Genomic DNA, 26,632 nt, shown 5'->3' on the forward strand with positions numbered 1-26,632 from the left:
GTTAAGGAAAAGCAGTGTGAAAAGCATATTGGTGAAATACGGGACTGTCCCTTGAGATCCAGGACGTCTGGTCACCCTGGTTAGGGGTGATGCAAAATCGATCAAATATAATACAATAAATTGGCAGATTAATCAAAATGGGTGAAGCAGCTTGCAAACAAAATGAAACAATCAATATCAACCATGCTACATGTATTTTGATTAAATAGTGATTCTGTGATGAAACTATTATAAGACAGATGGATGTGTACAGTTACATGTATGCAAGGCAGTCATCTAACCTAGCTTCAAGGCAGAAAATTTTGTTTTTCTTATTTATAGATTTTGATTCTGAGTGTGATGAACACCAGAATATAATTAATCTGTCTCCTTCAATATTCATTTTTGACAGGAGCAGGGATAGTTTTTATATTGCAGACTCACTACAAAATGTTTTTTTTTTATCACGAATTGTAATTATGCTATCTTGAAATCAGGTTAGTATTAGTAATGCATTGTGAGTTATAAACTAGATTCGGTGCAGCAATATAAAGTAGTCTCTCATCAACTCTGCAATCCTAAGATCATTTATTAACTCTAAAATGAGGAAAAAGTCATCATCTCAAATAGCAGATATGATAAAGTGACATGATCTATTTTGGTGTAAACATTGATTCAACATAGGATGCATGGAAGACAGTCATATAACTTTGAATTACATTTTTTCATATGAATTATTGCTATAACCCATGAATCAAAATTTTCCCCTTCCCGAAATGAAAGAAAGGGAGTACATGTACTATACTTTAAATCAAAGCCCTATAAAGACTTCTTCAGATAGAGGGAAAAGGAAAGAATCTTTGTAAGTAGACTCTCTATATATTTTTATCACTATTTATCACACCTGACCAAACGGCCTGAATGCATTTCATTGTTGAGTGCCAAAAAAGAGATAAATTGTTATTTTCTAAATCATGATATTAAGGAATGGATCATTTCAGTAAATAAACACATTTTAGTTAAATGTTTTATCTGAGAAGAAATGAGATAATTTTCTCAAAAGTAAACACGACTCTTTCCTCATCCTTTACTACCCAAGGTATTGAGCAGTGATGTAACTCCCTATATTGCTGCACCAAAACACACCATACTGTTTATGATTGGATGTTTTCTTACATGCCGAGTGAGGGCGGGCTGTATCTTTGCCCGAGGAGGCGACCGGAGTCTGCGGGCTGGGACTCGTGAAGGAGTCTCCGCCGAAACTGCTGCTGAAAAGGTCAGGACTCAAGGCGCCTGATGTTGGGGAGGGGGTTAAAGGTTAGAGGTCAAAGATCAAACATGCATTAGTAAACCTTCAAACTTCAAATATAAATACAGGCAAGTTTTAAGGAACAAAACAATGTTTGCCCTCTATGAGTGATGCCATTACCACTGTATACCAACACATGGCCATACGCAGAAACTTTTTGCTGGGGGGGGGTGGGCAGCACGCATAAAATTTTTCAAAAAAAACCTCGAAAGCAAGAGAGTAAACCAACCAAGCTTGTCATTGGGGCACTTTTACCTTTTACAAAGTAGAATTGAAGGATTTCTTGCATACTTTTGGTGAATTTCGTGAAAAATTTTCAGTAAAAATATTAGTTTTCAAAATTTCTGGAGGGCAACTGTAATATTGTCAAAACATTTTGGGGGACTTAAAAAACAAAAATTTACAAATGGCTTATAAATATGGAAGGATAACTCTTCCTCTACCTAAAGTAGATAAGTCTTGGAGAAGCGGGACACAGTGATAATGGCATCATTATCTATACTAGAGTATCCAATGACTGATAAATCAAAAGCAATGTGTTAGGGGATGAAAGGGTTAATCTGCATCAAAATCATACACTGCAAATCATCCATTTGAAATCGCACAATGAGTAATGTATTTTCAATGAAAGATTAAAAAAAGTAAAGAAAAAAATATATTGGATCATGTCTACCCACCCCTTACCCCATCAATCCACCCCAAAACTAACCTATACATCATCAAATAGCATCTACATGCATTATGGAAGTTATACAGTGCGTCCCACAAAAAAGGACACCCATTTTCAGAGATAGATTTCACAATTATTGAATATGCTTTTTACTATAAATTTGATACTCATGGCAAGAGTGGAATCTCATCTCGAATTTAAAAACCAACAGCAAAGCTAATCGTTCATGCATGGCAGATTACAAAGAATAAATATTGAGGCATATCAGAAACAATTGCACAGGAACTGATGTGTGAATCTGAATCCACTCTCATTTCAGGGATCGGTGAGGAAATCTTAATAAAGATTACAAAAGAAATGCTAATTAGCCAATCATCGAATAAGCACGGTTGTCGCATCTCGAACCAATCTTGTCCCATTTTACTGCGCAACCTGATTTTCACATTAAAATTTCAAACTCGTCTTTCTCATTAATGCGTGAAGTGTTCGTCTTGTTACAATGTAGGTATCAAAATAGAGAGGAATAGTTGAATTATATGATTATGTAAATGAAATATAATTTATTTGCATTTGAAGAAGAAAAACATGGGGACCCGGTTTTTCTTTTTTCTGGGACACACTGTATAGGCCTTGTGCTTTTCAATAGTTAAATGCCAAACATTGCAGAAACATAACAAGAGTATTTCTACACTCCTATAGTGCTTATTTCAAATAGGGTAATGATCATAGAGAAATTAAACATGTTTTTAATTTGTTTTTAAATAATTATACCAAACTAAATAAACGGATGTTAATAGAGAGAATATTCCAAATACTTGGCTTGTGAAATGGATGCATAATCAACCTATAACTTTCACTGCACAAAAAATAAAAAAACAGATGGAATTTCTTTCCATATGGCTTCCCTAATGATCAAGCCCTGTACTTCTTCAAATAGTAGTGGAAAAATACTACACAGATGCTATGTGACCCTCTAATGGGCATGGTCGTCAGCCTATAATCAAATATGATAGCACATAACTTAATAAGAAATTCACATAAGAGCATTTTCCTTTTTTCAAAACACCTTGCAACAACACTTCAGAAAAGACACTGCCATAAAACACCTTGAGGATATTCACATATGTTCACCAACACACTAAAATTTCAGATTGCAGCACACAGAGAAATATACATGTATATATTTTTACTCACAACTCGATCCTGGTGTACATTTAGATGAGAATGTGTTGACCCTATTGTCTCAATTACCAATGTTCCACTCACTCCGTTTCTTAACGACATGTCTTGGTTTTTAATTCCTGTCAGCTTCAAGCTCACTAATTTATACACGATATACATGTCCACGAGTGCATGCGACGAGTCAAACCTATTCTTGCATCCAGCTGAAGTCAGATATATTTTTCACAATACGGAGAAGCGAGAAGTGGTTATTATGAAAGCACTTAAATCATATTTGATGGAGACTGGAGTGTTGTAATCTTTAACCAGTACGAATACCCCAAACCTTTGGTGCAAATGATTTCTATGCCACAGAAATTATCCTTACACAGAAAACAGTAAAGAGGGACTCTTACTAGAATACCACTTATTGCTCTTGAATATAAGACAGGTACAGAATGTTCAACCTTGGATGAAATTCTATACCTTTTGGCAGACAAGAGTAAAATGTCTAACAAAGGTGTTCTTTTTTCATCAAATCTGCCTGCTGACTCCGCTCTTTCCATTTATCCTTCCTTGGTGTACTATGACTATAATCTATTCAAGGCATTTTAATTCACAGTTATCGAATGAATCTCATGGTACAACAGCAATCAACTGTAAAATCAACATTTCTTTAATGGGAAAAGTGCACAAAAAAATTCTAAACTATAAATTACATTTCCAAACATTATTTCCGATACTTTTTCAGAACCCATCAAGTACATGTACTTCTTTATGCCATCATTTTCTTTTATTTAATGGCCAAACCTGAAATAACGCGGCAGGGTATGGGAGGAAAGATATTTATTCCATGTAGGAGCCTTGAGGCAGAACTAATTTCATGTAAGACTTTGGCCCATTAGTTAATATTCTCCCTGACTTGCTTCCGTTGCATTGTGATAATACTCTTAATGAGTTTTTATTTACTCCTCCCCTTTCTCGCCTTCCTCATTAGCTCTCCTTCTCGCCATCTCTCACCTTCATCGTTACTTTCAGGGATGCCACATAGAGTCAACATGAAAGCCTAAAACACATCACAAATGAGCCATTTTCTACATGTACATGATAAAAGTCTTTTTGTTAGCCTTAAAATAAAAGGAATCCCTACCTTCTCTCTCTCTCTCTCTCTTTCTGTCTGTCATCGTTTACCTTTAAAAATCACTGCTTCTCATTTATATATCAGAGTTGACCTTTTCCCCGTTCTCTCCTTGCTTCCCCTTCTCTCTTCCTCTCTCATTTAATCTCTCTCTGTATCCCATCTCATCAATCTCCCTTTCTTTCTTTCATCATCTCTCCTTTTAACCACCTCTCTCTGCATTTCTCCATCTCATTCCCTTCTGTCTCTCTCTCTCTTTCTTCCACTCTCAACTTCCTACCCCCCCCTCATTCAACTTGTAGTCTCTTCCCTCCTTTCTACCTCTCTTTCTCTCATAATCTCAAGTGTTTATACCCTAGTTTATACCTGCTTGTACCTGGCAGCAGAAATGTGAAGCAAGATTAATCACTCCGCGTAATGGGCTTAGTGACATTCTTAATCTCATTCTCTCCTTTTAATTTAACAGCATCATAAATCCAAACCAATCCAACTAGCATGCATGAATCTAGCTTAATTATAACAATCTTACACAAAGGATCAAAACAAAAATAATCATTGTTTTTATTCATTCCATTTTATTTCTTATTTTGTTTATTTCTAATTAATTAATTACTTTATTTTATTTTTTATTGATTTATTGATTGATTATTCATTTGATTTTTATTGATTTATTGATTTATCTATTTTTTTTTTTGGGGGGGGTTACATAACTTAACATCTACCTTAGATATTTGTTTTAAAGGACAAGTCCACCCCAACAAAAACTTGATTTGGATAAAAAGAGAAAAATTCAACAAGCATAACACTGAAAATTTCATCAAAATCGGATGTGAAATAAGAAAGTTACGGCATTTTAAAGTTTCGCTTATTTTCAACAAAATAGTTATATGAACGAGCCAGTTACATCCAAATGAGAGAGTTGATGACATCACTCACTCACTATTTCTTTTGTATTTTATTATATGAAATATGAAATATTTTTATTTTCTCATTGTCATGTAAAATGAAGTTTCATTCTTCCCTGAACACGTGGAATTCCATTATTTTAACATTTTGTGCTTCAGGCAAGGAGGTCCTAATCGTCAAATTCGTAAAAATTGAAATATTGTATAATTCAAACAATAAAAAACAAAAGAAATAGTGAGTGAGTGACATCATCGACTCTCTCATTTGGATGTAACTGGCTCATTCATATAACTATTTTGTTGAAAATAAGCGAAACTTTGAAATGTCATAACTTTCTTATTTTACATCCGTTTTTGATGAAATTTTCAGCATTGTGCTAGTCTGATTTTTCTCTATTGATTCAAATCAACATTTTTCTGAGGTGGACTTGACCTTTAAATATAATGTGATATCTACTTCAGATCTCTCTTTTTTTAAAGATGATTGTAGACCTCACTAGGATTTTCCTAACATTTTGCTTACTTCATATCTTCATGAGATTAATTCATTTGTCATTTATTATATAGCTTACAATCCATAACTCTACTATATATAATTTACTCATTTTTTATTCTTCATTGTATGCTATCTTATGTCATTTTATATGAATAATTTTCATTGTCTTTTAAATTGTCAGTTTTATAACTTATTTATTAATCTACTTACTTTGATTTCAGTCCCGTGTTCTTGAAGTAATTTCCTTTATTTTTTCTATGATATTCTTTGTCTTTTTAACTGTATTTTGATCTTAATCTAGGTTTTCAATTTTGTTTCAATACATTTAATGTGAAATAGCATTGATATGTCATGTAATTTTGTTTGTGTATTTTATTTTGCTTCAAATTAATTGTATTTCATTTATTTTGTAAATCTTTCTTTGTCTACAGGGCTCTTTTGTAAAGCAGGCCTTTGGACACTGAAAGGACTACCCTTTTTTTTAAATAAAATGAATAAATAAATAAATGAACGAATGAATGAATATTATTTTTCTATTAAATTTGACCAATAAATAAACACAGCTTGCCCAACAAGAAACATACATTTTTCAGAGCTCTGTATCTCCCTCCCTCACTCTCACAAAAATTATCTCCATAAACTATCTATCTTTCTTTCTATCTATCTATCTATAAATATATTCATTTATTCACCTATTTATCTATTTATCTATCTATAAATATATTTATTTATTCACCTATTTTCCTACCTACCTACCTACCTATCTATTTATCTATCTATCTATAAATCTATTTATTTATTCACATATTTACCTATCTATCTATCTATCTATAAATCTATTTATCTATCTACCTCTCTTCTATACCTGCTTCCTTCTCAATTTCTTCCAATACAAACACCTTCACAAACCCTAACAAACTACCATCAACATACCCCACCCCACATCTCTTCCCTAATTACAGTCACAGCCCAGCTAAGCCCATTAAGCCATCTACTTTCAGCTATCTCCAATGAGCTCTGTCAAGCTTTCCACTCTCCTCCATGACTGACTGAAGGACAAACATCTTCATCATGACCAGCTTCTATTGCTTGTATGTCGTTGCTTGTAGCACAGCAATATTAAAGGTGCTAATATAATGTTGTAGGATAGAGTATACCATCAGCTTCTCGTGAGAAGGGACTTACAGGTAATATCGTCGGCTTCCCACAAGAAGTGACTTAGGGCGCATGTGCGCAAAACGTGCATTATCGAGAAAACGCAAATCATGTTTTGAGCTTATTTTAGTGCTTTGAGCAGCAAGTGTATTATTTTCTGTCCCAACTCTCAAACTTTCTGAAAAGCAAGATATTTCATCATTGATAGTTTCTGATTTTGATTAAATTACTCTTAACGTTTTCCAATCTTAAGAATGAGATACCATACACGCAGTTCCTGGAGATGCGCAATCAAGTTCCTGGAAAAAAGGCCACTAGCGCGAATTGGTCTATGCACGTAAGTACGTTGAACCAAGAATTGTCTTTTTTTTTCCAGGAACTAAATGCGCGATCCAGTTCCCAGAGAAAGGACTCAACTTTACAGGTCTATTCTACAGCTGACACGACATTAGCTCTGACAACATTTGCTCCAGTCTTAAAGGGGAAGTTCACCCTGACAAAAAGTTTATTGTAAAAAAAGCAGAAAAAATAATAAAAAATATTGCCGAAGGTTTGAGACAAATTCATCAAATAATTAAAAAGTTATTAGACTTTCTACATAGCGAATGGTAAAAAATCAATGAAATGTCATTTTCTCAGAAAATTGAAAATGGTTTTCACTGTACCTTTTGTATATCAATAGACAAATCATTTCACACCCGATCATGAATAGAAAACAAAATTAAGTCATCAGGAACCATACAAAATTTGAAATTCATGCATTTTATATTACATAACACACGGGGCAGCTGCTCGTTTATGACGTCACAAATCCAAAACTTTGAACTTTAATAACTTTCTTACTCTTTAACGGATTTTCCTCAAACCTTCACCAATATTTTTTACTATTTTTTCTGCTATTTTTACAACAAAGTTTTCTTCAGGTTGAACTTTCCCTTTAATACCTCTAAAGGTAGAGGGTTAGAGTTAGGATTGTAATAGAGTTTTTGGTTCAGAATAATGTAAAGATTATGGATTATGGTTTATTTAGTTTTAAAAGTTAGGTTTTATGTTTGGCCTAACATGAAGATTTTCCATCGGAGCAATTGTCGCCAGAGCATATGTCATGGAACCATTCCACAATCGTAGGAATTTCAACACAGAAGAAAATTAAGAAAAGGAATAAGAATCAAACTTGATTACTATCAACTAATGGCAGGCCAAAAGATGTTACGGTGATTCAACTAGTAATGTACATGCATTTCAAACCAAATACATGTACTTGATTAATGTACCTGTATGAGGGAGTGGCGTAATCCGTATTCATTTATTCACCATTCTGCCATTATCTGATCCAGGTGATCACTCACTACACTCATTTTAATGCCACATATAACACACATTAACCATAGAATTTCTGAAAACAATAACGCCTTAATATTCCTGCTGTCTAAAAATACCACCTGATTGCATCATCTCTCATTGGAGGACACTCTGTTCACTACCACAATAATACCAAAATAAAATGATTTTGATGGAAAGGAGGGAAAATCTTGCCACCAGTAAACCAATAGAGATTCTAGGAGCATTCCCCTAAATAAACAGTAAACCACTTTGATAGCAATGGCTTAAACTTATTGATAATTTCTGGACACATCAACTTTGAAGGATAGAAAATCTTGCCAATGATCCATCAATAAGGTTCCATAAAGCATGTACTCAATTGACCATTTACCACAAAAGACTTGGCTATCACATGTTGAAGGTACCACACATTCTTGACCCAACAACTCTTATGTTCAAATTGTAAACTTCAAAAATTTAAGGTCATTAACTTTGGTGGATAAAGGGAGACATCTTGTCGATGAAAGCAATAGGATTCTAAGAACTCATCACATGACATAAGCACTTTGCACAGCATACCACAAAGAAATTCTTTACCTCTTATTTTGGAAATTATCTCTTGCGTATTCCAGACAATATTGATGGGAAAATATTGCCACCGATAAGACATCAAGATTCCAAGAGCATGTCCCATAGCACATCATACCACATTGCACAACATATCATACTGCAATACACACCACAAATCTATTAGCTACCACTTGCCATAGCAACTCGTTGCATGGACCCAACACCACTGTTAGTCACCTTCTTTGGACAAAAGACGGAAAATCTTCCCAAAGGGCATCCCCCATTGCACATCATACCACACTGCACCGCATACCACAAAAGAATTGGCTACCACCTGTTGTAGGTACTTACTGTCTGGTGTTGTGGCGTTGCTGGTGTGGTTACGTGGCGGACTGGAGAAGTCAAGGTCCAGGTCCAACAAGTTTCCAGCAGAATTGGATTGATTGCTGTGAGGAGTCAAATCAATTGAAAGATTGTAAGAGGTTGCAAAAATATAAAACACTGGCTTTACTAATCGGACTTCAATATGGCTTTTTACTCTTTCGGAATTTTCCTGGGTTTATTATGACACTGAAATGAGGAAAAGCTAGCAAACCAAGGGGCTGATTCTTAAAAGTTTTGCAAATTATTCATGATTTTATGAATGACTGGTATATAAAGTTAAAGTATATTAAGTAAAATGATATACCCCCAAAATATGCTTGGGGTTTAACATATTAGGACTGATTGCCGTATTTTGATGAATGATAAGCTTTGCAATGAGATAATTATTTACATACTTGTAAGAAGAATTTAATTTTCAAAGATTTCAATTTAATCAAATAGAAATAAAAATGATTGAGAAATCTGTTTTACCACTCAAAATCATTTTCCAGTCATTTGTAAAATAATGAATAAGATAAAACCTCTACCAAAAATAATGATAATAATCACTTTGAATCAAACATGAATGACCAGCGTGCTGTAAAAAAAAAACATTAAAAAAAAATTAACACTGACACATGATAAAAAGATATATATATAAAAAGATAAGCCATACATTTTACAAAGAAAGAAAACACCATGCGTGCATCAATAAGATTCATTTCAACACTGTGCTTCTATCTTAAAAAACATATCATCAAATGCTCTCATAATGAAATGCATGCCAATATTGAACTACAATACCATATAAATAATGGCCAGTAAAAAGAAATAATTTCAAAATGTGCATGATACCTATTGACAAACCTTTCTTTAATTCCCTCACCAAATAAGGGAACATTCATTATTAAAGGACAGTTGCAAGTTCCACTTTTACACTATGAAAAGATTCTGCACCCCTTGATATAATTATCATTGAATGAAAAAACCCTCAAGTTTACTTCTTTGATATGTCACATTCTGAAGAAATATAGATGGGGGGTTCAATTTGTACAAAATTATAATATTGATAATATAAAAACATATAAATGATTCGGAAATTAGCTCTACATGTAGAGGTGATTTTCTTAAACATACCATGATTTTACTCTATTCAAACTTAATATTACCAAAAATAGATATATATTTTTAGATTTCGACACACATCATCATTAGAACTTCCTGATCAGAAAGGGATCAAAGAGGTAAACAGTTGTTAACACACAATGGCTAGCCCCTTCAATCATTTCATCAGATCAGAAAATTCCAGCACCACTGTTCTCAAGCCTATAAGACATTCCATATTGGGCATGCATATCATCACTTGCTGTGTACACATCATGCTAAAAATCATACAGTACTCTCTTCGTTATTCTAAACTTAGAATTATAACTCACTTGCATATATAAATACCTACATGCCAACTTAAATATTTGTTTTCAAATAATAATAAAAATCATGGATGATGAAAAGCTTAAATAAAATCCATGGAATATCACTGCTCTCAGGGAGTGTTGTGTGAATGTTGTGATTTTCAAGAATTCCAGTGAATATGGTAGTACAAATCGACTTCACAAGACAAGGGCTACAACTAAATACTTTTTTTCATCGTATTTTAGGCATCAATATTTAATCTTAAATTATAAGCAAAAAAAAGAGTAGTGGATAAGATGGGATGTAGGATAATTAGAACTCTTCAGTTATACTTGTACAATAATTTTATCAAAATGATTATTTTAAACTTTTAAACATATAACAGTGTAATCGAAAATTGCGAATGCCTTTCCATGCTTTCGGATAGAATTACTTTGCTGAATACAGAAAACAACTTAAAACTTGTAATTTCTTACTTAAAGTGGAAATTCCTATTCCCCTGAATATTGAATGTTATTGGGGCCATTAATCATAATATTGTGGGGAAGCTGAATGACAAAACATGATATCATAACACTGAACAAAGACATTCTACTTTCATTGGGGTGAATAACTGCGAAAAAAACTGGGTTATGATAACTACAGCTGTGCTGAGATACCAATTATTAAACAATTCTGGTGCCTGGTGCACTAAATAGGCTTGGTGAAGACAGCAAAGAGTATATGACATAAAGTAAACGGACCTGAATCGTAACCACGAGTTACGATAGACTCGCGAGTAATGAGTAGGCGAGATGCCCAAACTAGATAGACATCACAAAGAAGGCAGAAAATAGAAAAGTAAAAAGAGAGATTTTGATGGAAAAAAATCCACAAGAGGGACAATGTAAATATATGTGAATTTAGATTCAGTGTCCCAGATAGTCAAATTAAATTTTAAAAATAATCGTGTCAGCAATTATGATTTCCCGTCAACTATTAAAGCTGAAAGTATCCAAGACCAACACTATTTGCTGCTTATTTGTAAGTGCAATTGACAGGATTAATTCTAATTTTTAATTGACACGAGAGAGAATATTTCATGAACACTATAAAGAGAAAAGACAATTACAACAAAGCAGTCTATGGATTTCTATAAAGAAAGTCATTCTAAAACATGTTAATAGTGCCTGTAAAATATATAAACACACACACGCACAACAAAGAACTTCTCCTCTGTTCAAATTACCATATCATAAGTTTAAAACAAACAAGTTAGAGGAAAATACTTGAGTGTTCCTACAACTATTGACAAACTTCAATGTTAAAATAATAATGATCTATCAATTCATATTTGATTGACAAGGTATTTCAATAAAACAATTCACTTGTAAACTAATAGTTGTGATTTATTTTAGTGCATTTTCCACATTATAATAGAATCCTATGTTTTTAAAAAGCTAAAGATACACTAAAAAAAGGATTGGTCAAAATGACTGTTCTCTTAGTTAATATGTGTTCAACTGATAAAAATGGTCAAAATTAACCAAATTCCTGGTTGATTTTAACCAATAATTAGGTTCATTTTGACCAATTTTGTAGGTCGGACACATACATGTATTAACCAAGAAAATAGTCATTTTGTCCAATCATTTTTAGAGGCTATCAAGTTTAACATTTTTTGACACAAAATGAAAAAAAAAAAAGCTCGTGATTATAATTTCATGGAAGTGAAGCTTGTCCGTGGACTACAATACAATGACTTTCATAATTTATGCAGATTAAGTTTTGGGTATGGCACTTGATAAACTATAGAACAAATTACTTGTTATAATACATGTAATAAGATCACATTACAAACAAAATTAATTAATTTTCAGCCGAACTTAATTCAAAATCAATACTTGAAAATCACTTTGGATTTTAGGGGATTTGCATCTTCTACACATTCATTCCAAGTGCTTGTAATTCTGCACATATGAACTTGGAATGCTGATGATATATATAGAGTCATTCCTTAAATCAAGAAAGCAACAAATAGCCTGCCATCATACCTGAAATAAAATGCATAAATGATTCCATGCATATAGGTTGATTTAAAAACAAAACATTCAGTAGCAGTTCTAGAGGGCTTTGATCAGCCCCGGCTCTCGCATCAACTGCATAAATATTGTCAAGACACTTGTAAAAACTGATACAAGAATCTCAAATTACATCCATCCCCTTCCTCAAAAAAAAAATGGACGATTCTATTAACCCTTTGAACCCGATCGGCCTACCAGTAAACGCGCATATACCCGATAGGACTTCAAAAACATGGATTCTAAATATCAGATGATCTTTGAAAATGATGTCATCTTCCTAGTACGTGCAGGAATATTTCGTCAATAATTTCAGTCAAGATCGGCAATGATTTCGGAAGGACTTAGCATCAAAGATTGCCAAAATTTGCCACTTTTTTGTGGTTGCTCGTGTCTTATGTGCGCTAACACGTGGTGTAATACGCGGCAAGTCACATGCTTACTACGGGGAAGCAATTAGTATATCTGACTTTGGTGAAAACAGTGATTTTGAGCCCGAAACAGACACTAAATTTGATATTACTGTTTGTAGACTAGGTCTACGAGAAGCTAAACAACTTCAGCCAGCTCGGTCCGGATACTAGCAGGGGGAAGATGCCATTAACCCCGTTGGGTCTCAAATCATGGGAGTTTGTTAATGTGGTCGTTATGTGCAATTAATTAAGAGTCAATGTCACCGCCGCCCCTAATAATTCAGGGTTCAAAGGGTTAAAGATATATCCCCTAGAACTGCTCCCAAACAAATGAAAGCTAGTACACCCTCACTAAACTACGAACAGAAAGAAACTAAAATGTGATTATAATGCAGTCTAAGCCATGTTAAACAATATCTGTTTCAAACCATGTCTCACTGACATGATTCCATGATTATATTTTTTTTTTTGCCTTTATATTCACTCACACCAGAAGTTTATTTTCCTTTTATAATAGAGGTATTATGTTTTGCATAATCTGGTCAAAAAGATTGCTTTGACTTTGGTGAATATTCAACTCATAGAAGGTTGACTTCTTCAAGTATACCTGAAATTATGAATATAGTATAAATGAAATACAAGCTTGAAGTTGCTCCCCACCACAAAAAGAAGAAACTAATAAAAAAAATTTTTTTAAATTCTGTTCCATTAATTGGTATTCTTTGACCTGTTGGAGATAGGGTCCAAACATATATGGGATTGTGTCTCCGGAGCACGTATGTTACATAATAATCCAATCTCCAACAAGTTAAACCTGGAGCAAACTTCTTAAAATTTTCATAACAAAGAATAATACCTTGGTCACATTTGCTCTACGGCGGCTGTACGGCGAGCCAAAAAAAGCCGTTTTCACATTTTTTGTACGAGATACATAGAGGTGGTTTGTATAAAAATGAATAAAATGGCTGTTTTCGACTCGCCGTAGAGTAAATGTGACCATGGAATAAATCAATGTAGAGGCTTTACAGTACACCGTGTATTTTTTTGTTTTTGTGAGCATAGGTTTGGTACGGAAAAGGACCAGCCAGAGACCTGGCTCAGACTGCACTACAACCAACATTCAAAGACATTTCTAAAATAACAAGCATTGGACTACATCTACAAGAACATAAAGAACAATACAAGCAGGGGAGAGAAAGCATGGTGATGCCATAGTCACACTTGTGAAACCGACCCCAGATAGACCACAGCTATTCCAATGACATACCATCGGATGGTCTGGAGTCGGTTTCATCGGTGTGACAGTATCTTGAAAAGGTATCGGGGAAGGGGGGGTCTTCTACAACTACTGACATTGACAGCAGGCTTGGAAGGGAGGCGAGGAAGGGGGCGGGGTGAGGGGACTGTCAATCATTTGTAACCACACCTTCTTGGTAACCATGGGTTATTATTCAACCGATTGTACTTTTTGCAGTACAGGTTGTAGGTTGGAGATCTACGACAGAGAAGAAAGGGGACAGATTGAGTCGAAGAATACAGTCAGAGAAGTGATGTAGAGGACGAAGACATAACACTAGAAATATTGAAATTATCGACAGAGAAACACAGGACAAACATATCGTCACTGGGGTGCTGAATCCTCGCATCTCAATTTAAGAATTTTAAAGGACAGCTTGGACAAACCTGAATTATAAAGTCATAACTTAAGGGGGAATAAAACCTTTGGAACAAGTAGGCTTGTGTCAAAACAGAAAAATCAAAGAATAACAACAAAGAAAGTTTGAGAAAAATCGTAATAATAATGAGAACGTTATGAGCATTTGAATATTGCAATCACCAATGCCATGCAGATCCTTCCATTGGCAATGTGACAAGGATGTGTGATGTCACATGTGAACAACTTTCTCTTTGATGGACTATAAAATACCCTCCAAATGTCTCTTTTTGGTTTTTCTTATGGTGACACAGACTCTTTATCCATGATGTATTCTTTGAAAAATCTGTATTACATGCCCTCCAATAGAAAGAATACATGATTTACTGATAGATGTGATAAAAAGGGGCAGTTTATTAAAGTGAAATATATAATAAAGTAATGGGGAGAGTTGTTCACAAGTAACATCACACATCTTTGTCGCATTGCCAATGTGAGGATCTCCAAAGCATTAGTGATTGCAATATTCAAATGTTCATAACTTTCTCATCATTCGTTCGATTATTTTCTCAAACTTTCGTTGATCTGTTTCTTTGGTTTTTCTGTTTTCACACGAGGCATCTTGTTCCAAACATTTCATTCTCCTACTTTCTTTTACATGTACCTACAACAAGTTCTTAACATAAGTTATGACAGACTATTGTTGGACAATATGAGATAGCCACTGTTGCAATAGTTCTTAAAGTGTTGTATTTTTTTTGGGGGGGGGGGGAGTTGTCCTCACAATTTTTTAAACTTTTAGATATAATGCTGAACAACCCACCGATGATATGAATTGAGCATCAAAAATTCAATTCAACGTGATGTCTAAAAAATAGACATAGGGAGAAACTACATGTATAGATGTATGTAACAAGATGGCAAATCAGCTTAAAGGAAATTACACCCTAATATAGAGTTGCTTTAATGAAATCAGAACAATGGATATAATAATTCATCAAAAGATTTGATAAAAAATCCAACAAATATCAAGATATACATGAATGATGAGTATTAATTCAACAAAGTGGTTGTTTTCCCTGAAAATTAGAACTAATGAAAATCTTGATACATTTCTTTTACAATTTGCTTTTGTCAACCTATTGACTACTGTTTCTATTGACTACTGTTTCTAGTGACTATTTGAGCAATTTTTAATGAAAAGTTTGACTATATCATTGCATTTTTCATTAAATTGTGGCAAACATTATATACTTAGTAAGTTTGTATTTGCATATATGTTTACAGATACATGAGAAATATCTGTATAATTAATATTCAGCTACAAATAGAAACGGTTTGAGTACACTATTGTGACTTTCCATACACGAGACCTCCCATTTTGATACACACACAAACCTATTTTACATGACATCATCACATTGACAATTTTGAACAAAATACGATAAGACTCTCCTGTCTCGAAGAGCGGAAATAACATTACAGATTAATCACATTTACATCTTAAAAAGTATGTCTAGTTTATTGAAGACGACCGCAAGAGGTTTTCTAAGCTTAGGTTCACAAAAAAAAATCTCTCAAAGAGTAGTGAACATTGCAGTTGACCTACCTGCTTCTATTTAATGCCGTTTGTCGTCTGGCTTGTAGATCGCCATCTGAAGAAAAAAAGATAAGAAAACCTCATGAAAATATGCTTTTCTCTCTTATGATTAATACTCAAGAGGGATCTTCTTTGATGGACAGTGGTTAACTCTTAGAAGTGCAATATTTTGCTGTCCCTATGATTGTAAAGCAATTGAATAGGTTTTCTTAAATTATTTGTATATTCTTATTTACATCATTACTGTACAATATTGAACCAAAGAAAACATGACATACAATGAAATTTAACATAAATTACATTATATTTCTAAAGAAAGAATATTAAATTAAAAATGAAAATCTATAGTTTATTGTTCAAAATGAAATCTGAAATAGAAATACTCCAAAAATTCTTTTTGCCCAATAGATCGTGGGCCTGGAAGCCATTGTAAAGCCCCAGATCGACATCATAGCTTTATCCCATTGACTTGTTTAACACCAAACAGGGTTGCAGCAACTCCCATATTTTGATGTCTTTTGGTCTGACGCTACCAGGGTTTAAACTCCCGACCTCTCAGTTGTGAGATGAACACTCTACCAACTGAGTCAACACAACCATCATATGAAATAGTAAATGTGATAAACAAATGCTTAATTTAAGTTTTTTATCTTCTTTATACAATTTTCCCCCAGAAAACACTTTTTAATATTGCTCTCCATAGAGATATCATATTTCACCTCATTTAGCTCTCAAATCATTCATAATTGTGTAGGAAGTATAAAAAGATGATTGTCTCCACCATCAATGAATCAGGAAAGAGCACAGCAAACATAAAAAAATACAACTTAGTAACTATTTTGACACTTTTGGCTTCCCATAATTTACTTCAGAATACAGGCTTCAGTCTACAAACATTCGGTCTACTTCTCAGGTAGTCTTATACCATACGTTAACTTCCCCATTACTTCAGTACATATTTCACGTAAACTTTCTCTTTTATCAAGTACATCTCCAGATCAGGACCCCGTAACACAAAGGTTAGCGACCAATCGCTAATTCAAACAGCCTATCAAGATCAATGATTCATGCACATTTTGCCAAGTAGAATGACGAGGAACCAATCAGAATTGTTCTTTCAAATTAGGAACTAATTTGCTAACCTTTGTGTTGCGGGGCCTCAGGCGGGTGTCTCATAAAGCTGTTCGAAAGTTAAGACGATTTTAAGAACGACTGGTGACCCCTTCTTGTGTAAAATGGTATATTCATTGGCGATGGTTAAGCATGTAAGAAAGGTTCACCAGACGGTGATCCAGCTGGTGATCCTATCTTACGCGCGAAACCATCGCTATTAAATAAATATACCATTTGCCACAAGAAAGGATCACCAGTCGTTCTTAAACTCGGTCTTAACTTACGAACAGCTTTATGAAACACTCACCAGGTTTCATATCATGGCTGAATTGTTTTTACTATATCATATCACAATGAGCAAAAAAACAAACATGTTTAGGGCATATTTTTAGTCTCCAAAGGGAGATAAGTTGTACATCTTGTGTGCAATGCCAATGGGAGAATCTCAATAATATTAGTGTTTACAACATCCAAATGCTCATTACAGTCTTATACTACATGTGTTTCAATGAATGATTTATCATTAACAGATCTAATACACGGTGGAAGAGTGTACTTACTTGTTTTTTCTCTCCGCTTCTGGGGGAGAATACAAAACAAGACAAAGAGAAGAAAGTCATTAGTAATCTGTAAACAAACATTTATTGACAATCAAAGAGAAAAGGTTTATAGAGACATATATATGTCATAAAATTATGGTATTCTCCAACAGCAAATCAGGGTGGTTATTCAAAAAGCTGTTTTTAAGTTACATGTGGATTTACACACAAAATTAAGGTTGTGAAGGAAAATGCTACATTTAATATTTTCATGGAAAAAATTATTTTCATAAAGATAACTTAAGGATTGTAGGATTCTTTTAAATTTCTATTTAAACAGTTTAATATTAGACAGAAAAATACCAATGCAGCAATAAAAAGTGCATATCATAAGATGAGTAGTGTTTTTCACTTTTTCTTCCAAAGTAATTTGATGGTGTATTTTGTTTGTTAAGTGAAAGAGTTCTGTATCAAAGTTTATTGTATCAAACAAAATCTTTTCTCTTTATAGGAATGTGGACGTATCCACTTGGTCCACTGGCAGATGGTCTACTTCTCAGATCCATGAAAACCATCATGGCTAAACCCACTAGGTCTTTCATCAATTCGGTCTAATTACTGTTGGACCCACCATCACTTGGTCTACTACAAATTTGTCTAATGGCCAAATGGTCTAATTTCCATTTCATCTATCATTATACAACTTGTCAAATGAGAATTTTTTTCATAAATCTAATCATTTAGACCAAGTGGTGCTGACTGTTAGACCAGGTGGACATTTGACAAAATGGGTATAGCCTAACTGAAAGTAATATGGTAAATGGGCTAAGTGGCAATTAGACCAAATGGTTATGAGACGAAGTAGGATTACACCACACGGGATGATACAAAACGGAAAGTAGACAAACTGGGAGTAGACCAAATGGAAATTTTACCATGAACATAACCGGTAAATTGCCAATTGGTCCACTGCCAACTCTTCCACTCACCACATGGTCTACCTTCATTTAGTCTAATGCTAGTCCGTCCATCAGCAATTCTTCTAACAACCATTTGTTCCAATAACCATTTGGTCCAATCATCACTTCGTCTTATCACCATTTTGTCTATTACAATTTCATCTAATAACCAGTTGGTCTAATACCCATTTTCTTTTCATTCATTTTGCACAATTAACACTGAAGTTTAATTAGACCAAATGGTATATGGACTACATGGTTAATGGACCAACTGGTTATTAGATGAAATGGCATTAGACTAAATGAAAGGAGACCATGTGGTGAGTGGACGAACTGATGGTAGACCAAATGATATTAGACGAGTTGGCAATTGGACGAATCGGCATTAGACAAACTGGAAATAAACCAGCACAACCCACCTGTTGAGGTGATAACGTGAGACCACCAAGCGACTTCTTGATTTCGTCTACCGTGGCTGTCGTCTTGGGTAGGTTGCCGTCCCGAGGCTTGATCTCCACTCGTATCCGTCTCGTCCTGTCTTCACTGTCAGAATCCGAGTCAGACTTTTCAGAGTCAGAATCGAAATGATGGTGACCTAGTGAACATGACAAACAGTCAAGGAATTGTCTTCCAATTGTGGTAAAACTCATTTAAAATGATGAAATTCTAACAGTATTGGTGCCAGTTTGGATGCAAAAGCCTATATGCCCTGCAATAGAGTTTGCAAAAGCTAATCAGGGAATGGAGAATATGGAAAAACTGTGTGCTGGCAAGCCAGGATTGGGGTACTATTTCTGTAAAGCCTTAAAGGGGAAGTTCACCCTGACAAAAAGTTTATTGTAAAAATAGCAGAAAAAATAATAAAAATATTGCGGAAGGTTTGAGAAAAATTCATCAAATAATTAAAAAGTTATTAGAATTTCAATCATTTGATTTGTGACGTCATATGCGAGCAGCATTCCTACATAGCGAATGGTAAAAAATCAATGAAATGTCATTTTCTCAGAAAATTGAAAATGGTTTTCACTGTAACTTTTGTATATCAATAGACAAATCATTTCACACCCGATCATGAAAAGAAAACAAAATTAAGTCATCAGGAACCATACAAAATTTGAAATTCATACATTTTATATTATATAACACATGGGGCAGCTGCTCGTTTATGACGTCACAAATCCAAAATTTTGAACTCTAATAACTTTCTTACTCTTTAACGGATTTTCCTCAAACCTTCACCAATATTTTTTACTATTTTTTCTGCTATTTTTACAACAAAGATTTCTTCAGGGTGAACTTCCCCTTTAATACAGATGTCATTCAGTTTATTAAAGCGCTTTATAAAAACAGAATATCATTATGCTTATTAAAATGACTAACCAAGTAATTGCAATTTTAAACAAAAAGTATGCATAAGATTATTCTGGTAGAAAATAGTATTATTTTGTTTAATAATAAAGGTTAACAGGTTATTTTTTCTAACAGCAACAATACACATGCCCATGTGTACAGATATATGTTGGTAATTTTCAGCATACTTGGATTCAGGACTCCTCGGATTTTGGTTGCACTTCGTAATTCCGAGGATTCTTGATTCCGAAGGTTCGTAATTCCGAAACACGTAAATTGCCTATACCTCGATGTTTGTTAATCCGAAAACGTAAAAGGATTCGTTCATCCAAACATTTGTGGCATTATTCCAAAGGTTCGATAATCCGAAAACGAAATAAGTTTGATGTTCCGAAACAAAGTAAGGTTCATTGTTCCAAAGGTTCGTTAATCCGAAAACGAAACAAGGTTCGTTAATCATTACGTTTTCGGACTAACGAACCTTCGTAATTACGAACCTCATTTCGTTTTCGCACTTACAAACCTTCGGAATTACGAACCTTCGGAAATACGAACCTTCAGAATAACGAACCTTCCGAATATCCAAACCTTCGGAATAAGGAAGCTTCGGAATATCCGAACCTTCAGAATAACGAAGCTTCGGAATTACGAATGTATGCGTCGGATTTCAGTTCTTGATACAGAAATTTCACACCATAAAATTTAATTTCCTAATATTACACTGTAGCAACCCTCCTGGGCCCTGTAACCTGAACTTAGCAACTGGTTTTCACAACGGATCAATCAATAAATCAAAGAAATTTGCACTATCATTAAACTAAGCTTTATGTTAAGAAAGCCAAGTAATGAAGTTTATTTTTTTAATAAAAAATAAATAATAATAATTAAAAATGGTAAATTTGAGAAAGGATATTTCTGTTATCCTCAGGTTTGATACTGAATCCTTCTTCGTCAACCTGTGGTGTGCTCTGGAATAAAGAGAAAAAAAAGTAAAAAAATATATATATATTACCATTACGGGGCAGCGGACAAACAATGGGGGCAATATTGTTTGCATATTTACATCATTCATTACAACTGTTGATAAACATGTACAAGACGTAAAGATACATGTATACACATTCAGGAAAAGAAAAAAAAGGTTTAACCAAAAATGATAAACATTTTAGAGGGCGCAAGAATATAAGAGTAGTAATAATAATGGCTCAGTTATGCTTAATACCAGAGGAAACAAAGCACAACTATTGTTACCTTGGGGGGACAATAATTTTTAATAAATAATTTTTCATTGCAAGTACAGATATACACACTTATAGACCAACAAAAAAGACAATTAAGCTTTCACATTGCACCATACTGATAAACTATTAGTAATAATAAACAAAAATACAATTTTAGGGTCCTATATTTTTATGGCTCTACATTAATCAATTTTGAGTCAATACAAGGAAATGTAACAAGTTGCTCTCTGAAGGGTTTTGTTGCATTGGTGCAAGGATACCCTAAGGATCACTTATAAATCTGTGGTTATTGATGCAAAAAGATTGTTAGCTTTAATCCACATGTGCTATGCATAGGGACATTTTAACATCAGTGTCAGATTTCTCGGGATTACGCAAGAATGCTGTGGGTTTGATGCATCTATGCAAGGTGTAACAATGGGCATTTTCACATCGGTTTCACTGGAAAGTCAATATTAATATGGAGGAAGAATTTTCCAGGAAGCACAGTTCTATACTACATATCATGTTAAAGACAAAATGTAAGCAGACAAAGATTTTATTAGAAGTGTGTGAAGTGCAAAGTGCTTTCAGTTATAATACTTCCCAAATTGTATTGACTAAAACGAATAATACTCAAATGTATATAGCACCTTATATAAAGTGACTTGTGTTGCATAAAGCGTTGAACTTGTTGCATAATACTAACACATATTGCTACACAAAGAACACAGAAAACTGGAAAGCTCTGCGAAAGCATGAATGTGAATAAATTCTGCTCTTTCGCCAACTGATCAGCACCGTATCACATTTAAAACACAAAACCATTAATAACATAATGAACAGAATTCAAAATAAAGCTGAAAAGTAATATGAAGTGCAATTATAACTAAAAAATAACTTTTCTTGAATAAATGAGAGAACTCATATTTGAGAATGTGATGTAAATGTTGGACATATCACAAGATGAACACATAAAATAACACATTTAGAAATATTTATGTCACAAATATCACTGACACAAACACAGTATGTTCAGAATGTTATTTTTATCTCTATCCATCACAGAAAAAAAAATCACTTAATGTACAATAGACCATTTCAACTCATCTATCAGAGATAAAACTTAAAAAAACCACTGTCACAAGAAAGTTTCAAAAACATCAAAATATATTGAATGATTGAAACATGATTGAAATGATTGCAAAATGTATGTACATCATTAGTATGCAAATTATTCATACATGTACATACTTGCTATCAGAGGAATACATTGTAGATGTAATTACATAATTTTGAAACATTTACAATAAAATATCACTCAATATCTTTTAAGACAAGTTTACTGATACTCAAAATATATTGCAGATATAAGTTAAGACTATTCCAAACATAAACACTGTTACTGTAATTCATGTTGGGCCTACATAGAGTATACAGTATATTCAGTAACAGGCACAATTTCAATTACTTAATGAGGGCAACTTAGCTTATAAAATCAATCACTTAAACAAATTACTAAGTCAAACACAAAACAGGAAATGAAAGGAAAGAAAATATAAAGTTTTTGGAAAGCAACATTCTATTTCTATAGCAATAATTCATTGCATCAAATTAATAAGTGACATCATTATTTCTAAATAACGTAAATTTACTAAGACCTTTCTAAAAAAAAAATTGGGAGAAATATCCAAGATTATTCAATATGATTTAAATCATCTCAAATCCTGATCCCTTTCTATAGCACAATGAACTATTTTAAGATTTTATGTTGTAGCTAGCCATTCATGAAACAAACAAAAATGTTTAAAAAGGATTTATATTTAGCTTTAAATTGATCCAGAAAAATTTGCATAAAATACATCCAACACCCAAGGTTACACATATTGCAAAGAGATCAAGTCCAAGCAGGGGTACTTATTCAAGCTAACCAGTCTTTGCTAAAAGGCAATTCCACATGATTTATATATTCTATTAAAATTTTTAGAAATTCAAATTTATGAAGACTATTACTCAATTGGTCTTGGTTCAAGCATAGGAAGAAATAAAATTTCATTGAAATAAAAATATGTGTTTTTTTTCAGATTGTGTCTGATAAATACCTAACTTTTCTTCTTTCTATTCAACATTGAGATATCATTAAAACAATTTTATATTTCCATTTATGATGGTTAACAAACTTTGCAATGCAATGACCAGATAATGATGCAGTTTTTGGAGAACATTTTTTAATTGAATGTGAATGAATAAAATTGACTGTAAGATAGAGTAAATTCGATATATTGAATTAGCATTTTTTAATCCAATGACTTAACTGTTCTGGATTTGACTGTTCAGAGTGTATAGTGAGTTGATAGTCACTCTCATGTGAACGTGAAACTGCCTCATAGCCTAACAGACAAATAGCATGCATGACACCAATAGCTTTTACTTCAGAACACCGGGCCCGGTTTCATGAGAGCGTCTTTCCAATGTCTGTCATCTATATCATTGAATTGTTTTGAGATGCCGAATGAAGAACCTGCTTGCAATTCATTATCAACTATTGATGCATATATAAGAAAAAAAAAGTGGGATTGCTTCCAAATTTTTCAACAGATTTTGGTCATGGAAACAAAACCTATAATTTTCCAAAACAACTTTGCTTTTCTCCTTGGTGTCACAACTGTTTCTCTGGACTGCAGCCACATTTCCCCTACGGTGCATGCATGGAGCCCGAATAGGTAGTCAAAAACAGCAGTTTTAAGTATTTCTATACGGATCACCTGTACAAAAATTCTCAAAATGGCCATTTGCGATGGCCACTGTAGGGAGAAAGTGAATGTGTCATGAGCCTGCAATCGTGCTGCCTGGGGTTAAGACTATTCCAAAAACATGCAACTATTCTCTATCACGTTCACGCTATTACAAATACATGCAACTATTCTCTATCGCATTCACACTATTACAAAAATATGCAACTATTCTCTATCGGGTTCAGACTATTGGACAAGCTACGGTAGCCTTACATGCAGAGACTGCAGAGAGGAGAAGTGAGTCCGCTCATTGGTTTGCTTTGAATGAAGAACCTTACGCAAGCAAGCCTGTCGGAAGAGGAATGCGTGGATGAAAATGATGAAGGGATGGAACAATTAGATTGTTATTGTGTAAGTGATGTAGGCAAACAGGAAAACTAAAATGGGAATGTAAAGCATGGAAATATAAAATGAAAAATAAAGATGGACGGACAGAGAAGTTCAGTGTTTATTTGGGGTGGTGGATAGTTTAAAAGTTTATGAAATGAGAGAATAGAAAATAATTTAACAGAAATGCAGATAGAAAGAATAAGGGTAAGTTAGATAAGTTTATTAAACAATGTTAAATGTGTACTGTGAAAAAAATAAAATAGAATATCAAAATGATAGAGATAGATAGTAATGTTTGTAAAAATTAACATATGTTGGGACTGAGTAAAATATAATACAGTTGAGTTTTGAAGAGGAAAATATTATACAGATCTTATAAGACAAGATCTTAAATTTCACTAAAAAAACAAATTAAAGATATTAGAATAATATAGGGATGAAAAGATGAGGTTATTGAATTTCAGTAACCTATTCAAAAGTGGAAGTATATAAGATAGAGAAATTGAGAAAAAATCTTTTTATAGGAAATGAGAGATAATATTTGATAATTGGAAATTGCAAAACCTGGAAAACTATAATTTCAGTTGAGAATAGATAGAGAGAGAAATCAAAAGAAGATATTAAATGGGGAGAAAGGGTTATGAAGAAAAGGTATTGCTTCATGAAGATTTTCGTCAGTGAATTTCACCAACAGATGTTATAAGCTACTGAAATCCTTGCATCTAATTGGCTAAGAGCAAAGTAGTCTATGAAAATCACTGACAAACTCTTCATGAAATGCTCCCTGATCTTCCACACCAAGAATTGGAAATAAATTTAAGTTTGGAGGAATTAATTTAAAAAGAATTAAGAGAAGAGTGAGAAAAATGTGGAAAAGGGTGGTTGATTCATTCAATCCATTCTAATGTGAAGCAAAAGGTGCTTCCAGCTCTATTCATTTTCTACACACTTCTAAAGGCAGTGAAAATTTGCTATCATGGACCTAAAAGAGATGGACTATTAATGCAAGCCTTCCTTTGATGTAATGATAGTCACCGTCACCTGATTATGTGCATGTCACCTGATTATGTGCATCTCAATGAAAACATACAGGTGTTTTCATAATAGCGACTAAACAGGCGTAGCCGATCATTTTAAAAAGGAAAGGTTTTCCCGATCTTGGTTTTTGTTGGCTGATACCCTAATTTTACAAATATGCCTATCAATTAATACGCTTCAGATTTGGAGCAGCAAAATTGAGAATCAGACAATTTTAGTGATATGAAATGTGTTATTATTAGATCAGCAAACTTCTGCACAATTAGAATGACCACAATCTCTACACGCTATGTGCCATGTACTGCATCTGAGGAATATTAGGAGGAAACTTGGAAAAAATGGTTAGGGTTAGGGATAGATATTTCTATCTAGAAATATGCATACATTTAACTATTAGACATGAAACTAAGATAACCAATTGTAAACCAGAACAGTAAATTGATTTTCCAGGATTTATGATTTATCATGTTCTGCACATACAGTTTGTGCAATATCATTGCCTAATCATGGAGTTCTTCTTTCAACCCATGGTCTATTGACGGTGAAAATCATAGAATCATCAAAGGAGACAAATGTGAAGAGAATGATATTAAGATGACAATGAAAATCAAATGTTGGTCAATTCATTCACTAATCGATGAATGTCCATCCCTTTGTAGGTCCATGCTACAAACTAATAAAGCTGTCTCAATGCTCTAAATCTCACTCTATGGGTGAATTCTTTCTAAATTAAAGGGATACATCACTCAATGGGTGAATTCTTTCTAAATTAAAGGGATACTATTGAAAATACCACGTTCTAAGCATTAAAAGGTGAGAGATATATGAAGTGCTATATGACAAGCAGGATTTTAGTTGCTCAAAAATCTAATTCATCCACTTTCAAAGTGAATTCATAACTGCCTACAAAGCATCCCTAGTGTACAAAAATGCATATATACATGTACATATATATAATTGTATATAAATATGATATAAAGTGGAATTAATATCATTCTATTAATAAACACATGCTACATTTAAAAAAAATGGCTCTATCAACTTTCAATTCTTATATCAAAGTCCTACTGGCGAGAGAA

At 33.6% G+C, this 26,632-nt stretch overlaps 1 protein-coding gene across 2 annotated transcripts in view; it reads right to left on the reverse strand.

The window, feature by feature from the left end:
• LOC121423622 (F-BAR domain only protein 2-like) overlaps positions 1-26,632 on the reverse strand; it is a 108,247-nt gene that overhangs the window by 15,093 nt on the left and 66,522 nt on the right. Inside the window, exons 14-20 of one of the 2 annotated variants that reach the window (XM_041619012.1) lie at positions 24,399-24,473; positions 21,084-21,138; positions 19,240-19,418; positions 17,883-17,901; positions 16,219-16,264; positions 9,058-9,152; positions 1,156-1,272 (exon numbers count right to left, since the gene is read on the reverse strand). In XM_041619012.1, the coding sequence (XP_041474946.1) occupies positions 1,156-1,272; positions 9,058-9,152; positions 16,219-16,264; positions 17,883-17,901; positions 19,240-19,418; positions 21,084-21,138; positions 24,399-24,473 (586 nt within the window). The remainder of the gene's footprint in view (positions 1-1,155; positions 1,273-9,057; positions 9,153-16,218; positions 16,265-17,882; positions 17,902-19,239; positions 19,419-21,083; positions 21,139-24,398; positions 24,474-26,632) is intronic. The other variant, XM_041619011.1, reaches the window with a different exon arrangement.

The sequence above is a fragment of the Lytechinus variegatus genome, chromosome 11, assembly GCF_018143015.1.
Source record: "Lytechinus variegatus isolate NC3 chromosome 11, Lvar_3.0, whole genome shotgun sequence".
NCBI lineage: Eukaryota > Metazoa > Echinodermata > Echinoidea > Temnopleuroida > Toxopneustidae > Lytechinus > Lytechinus variegatus.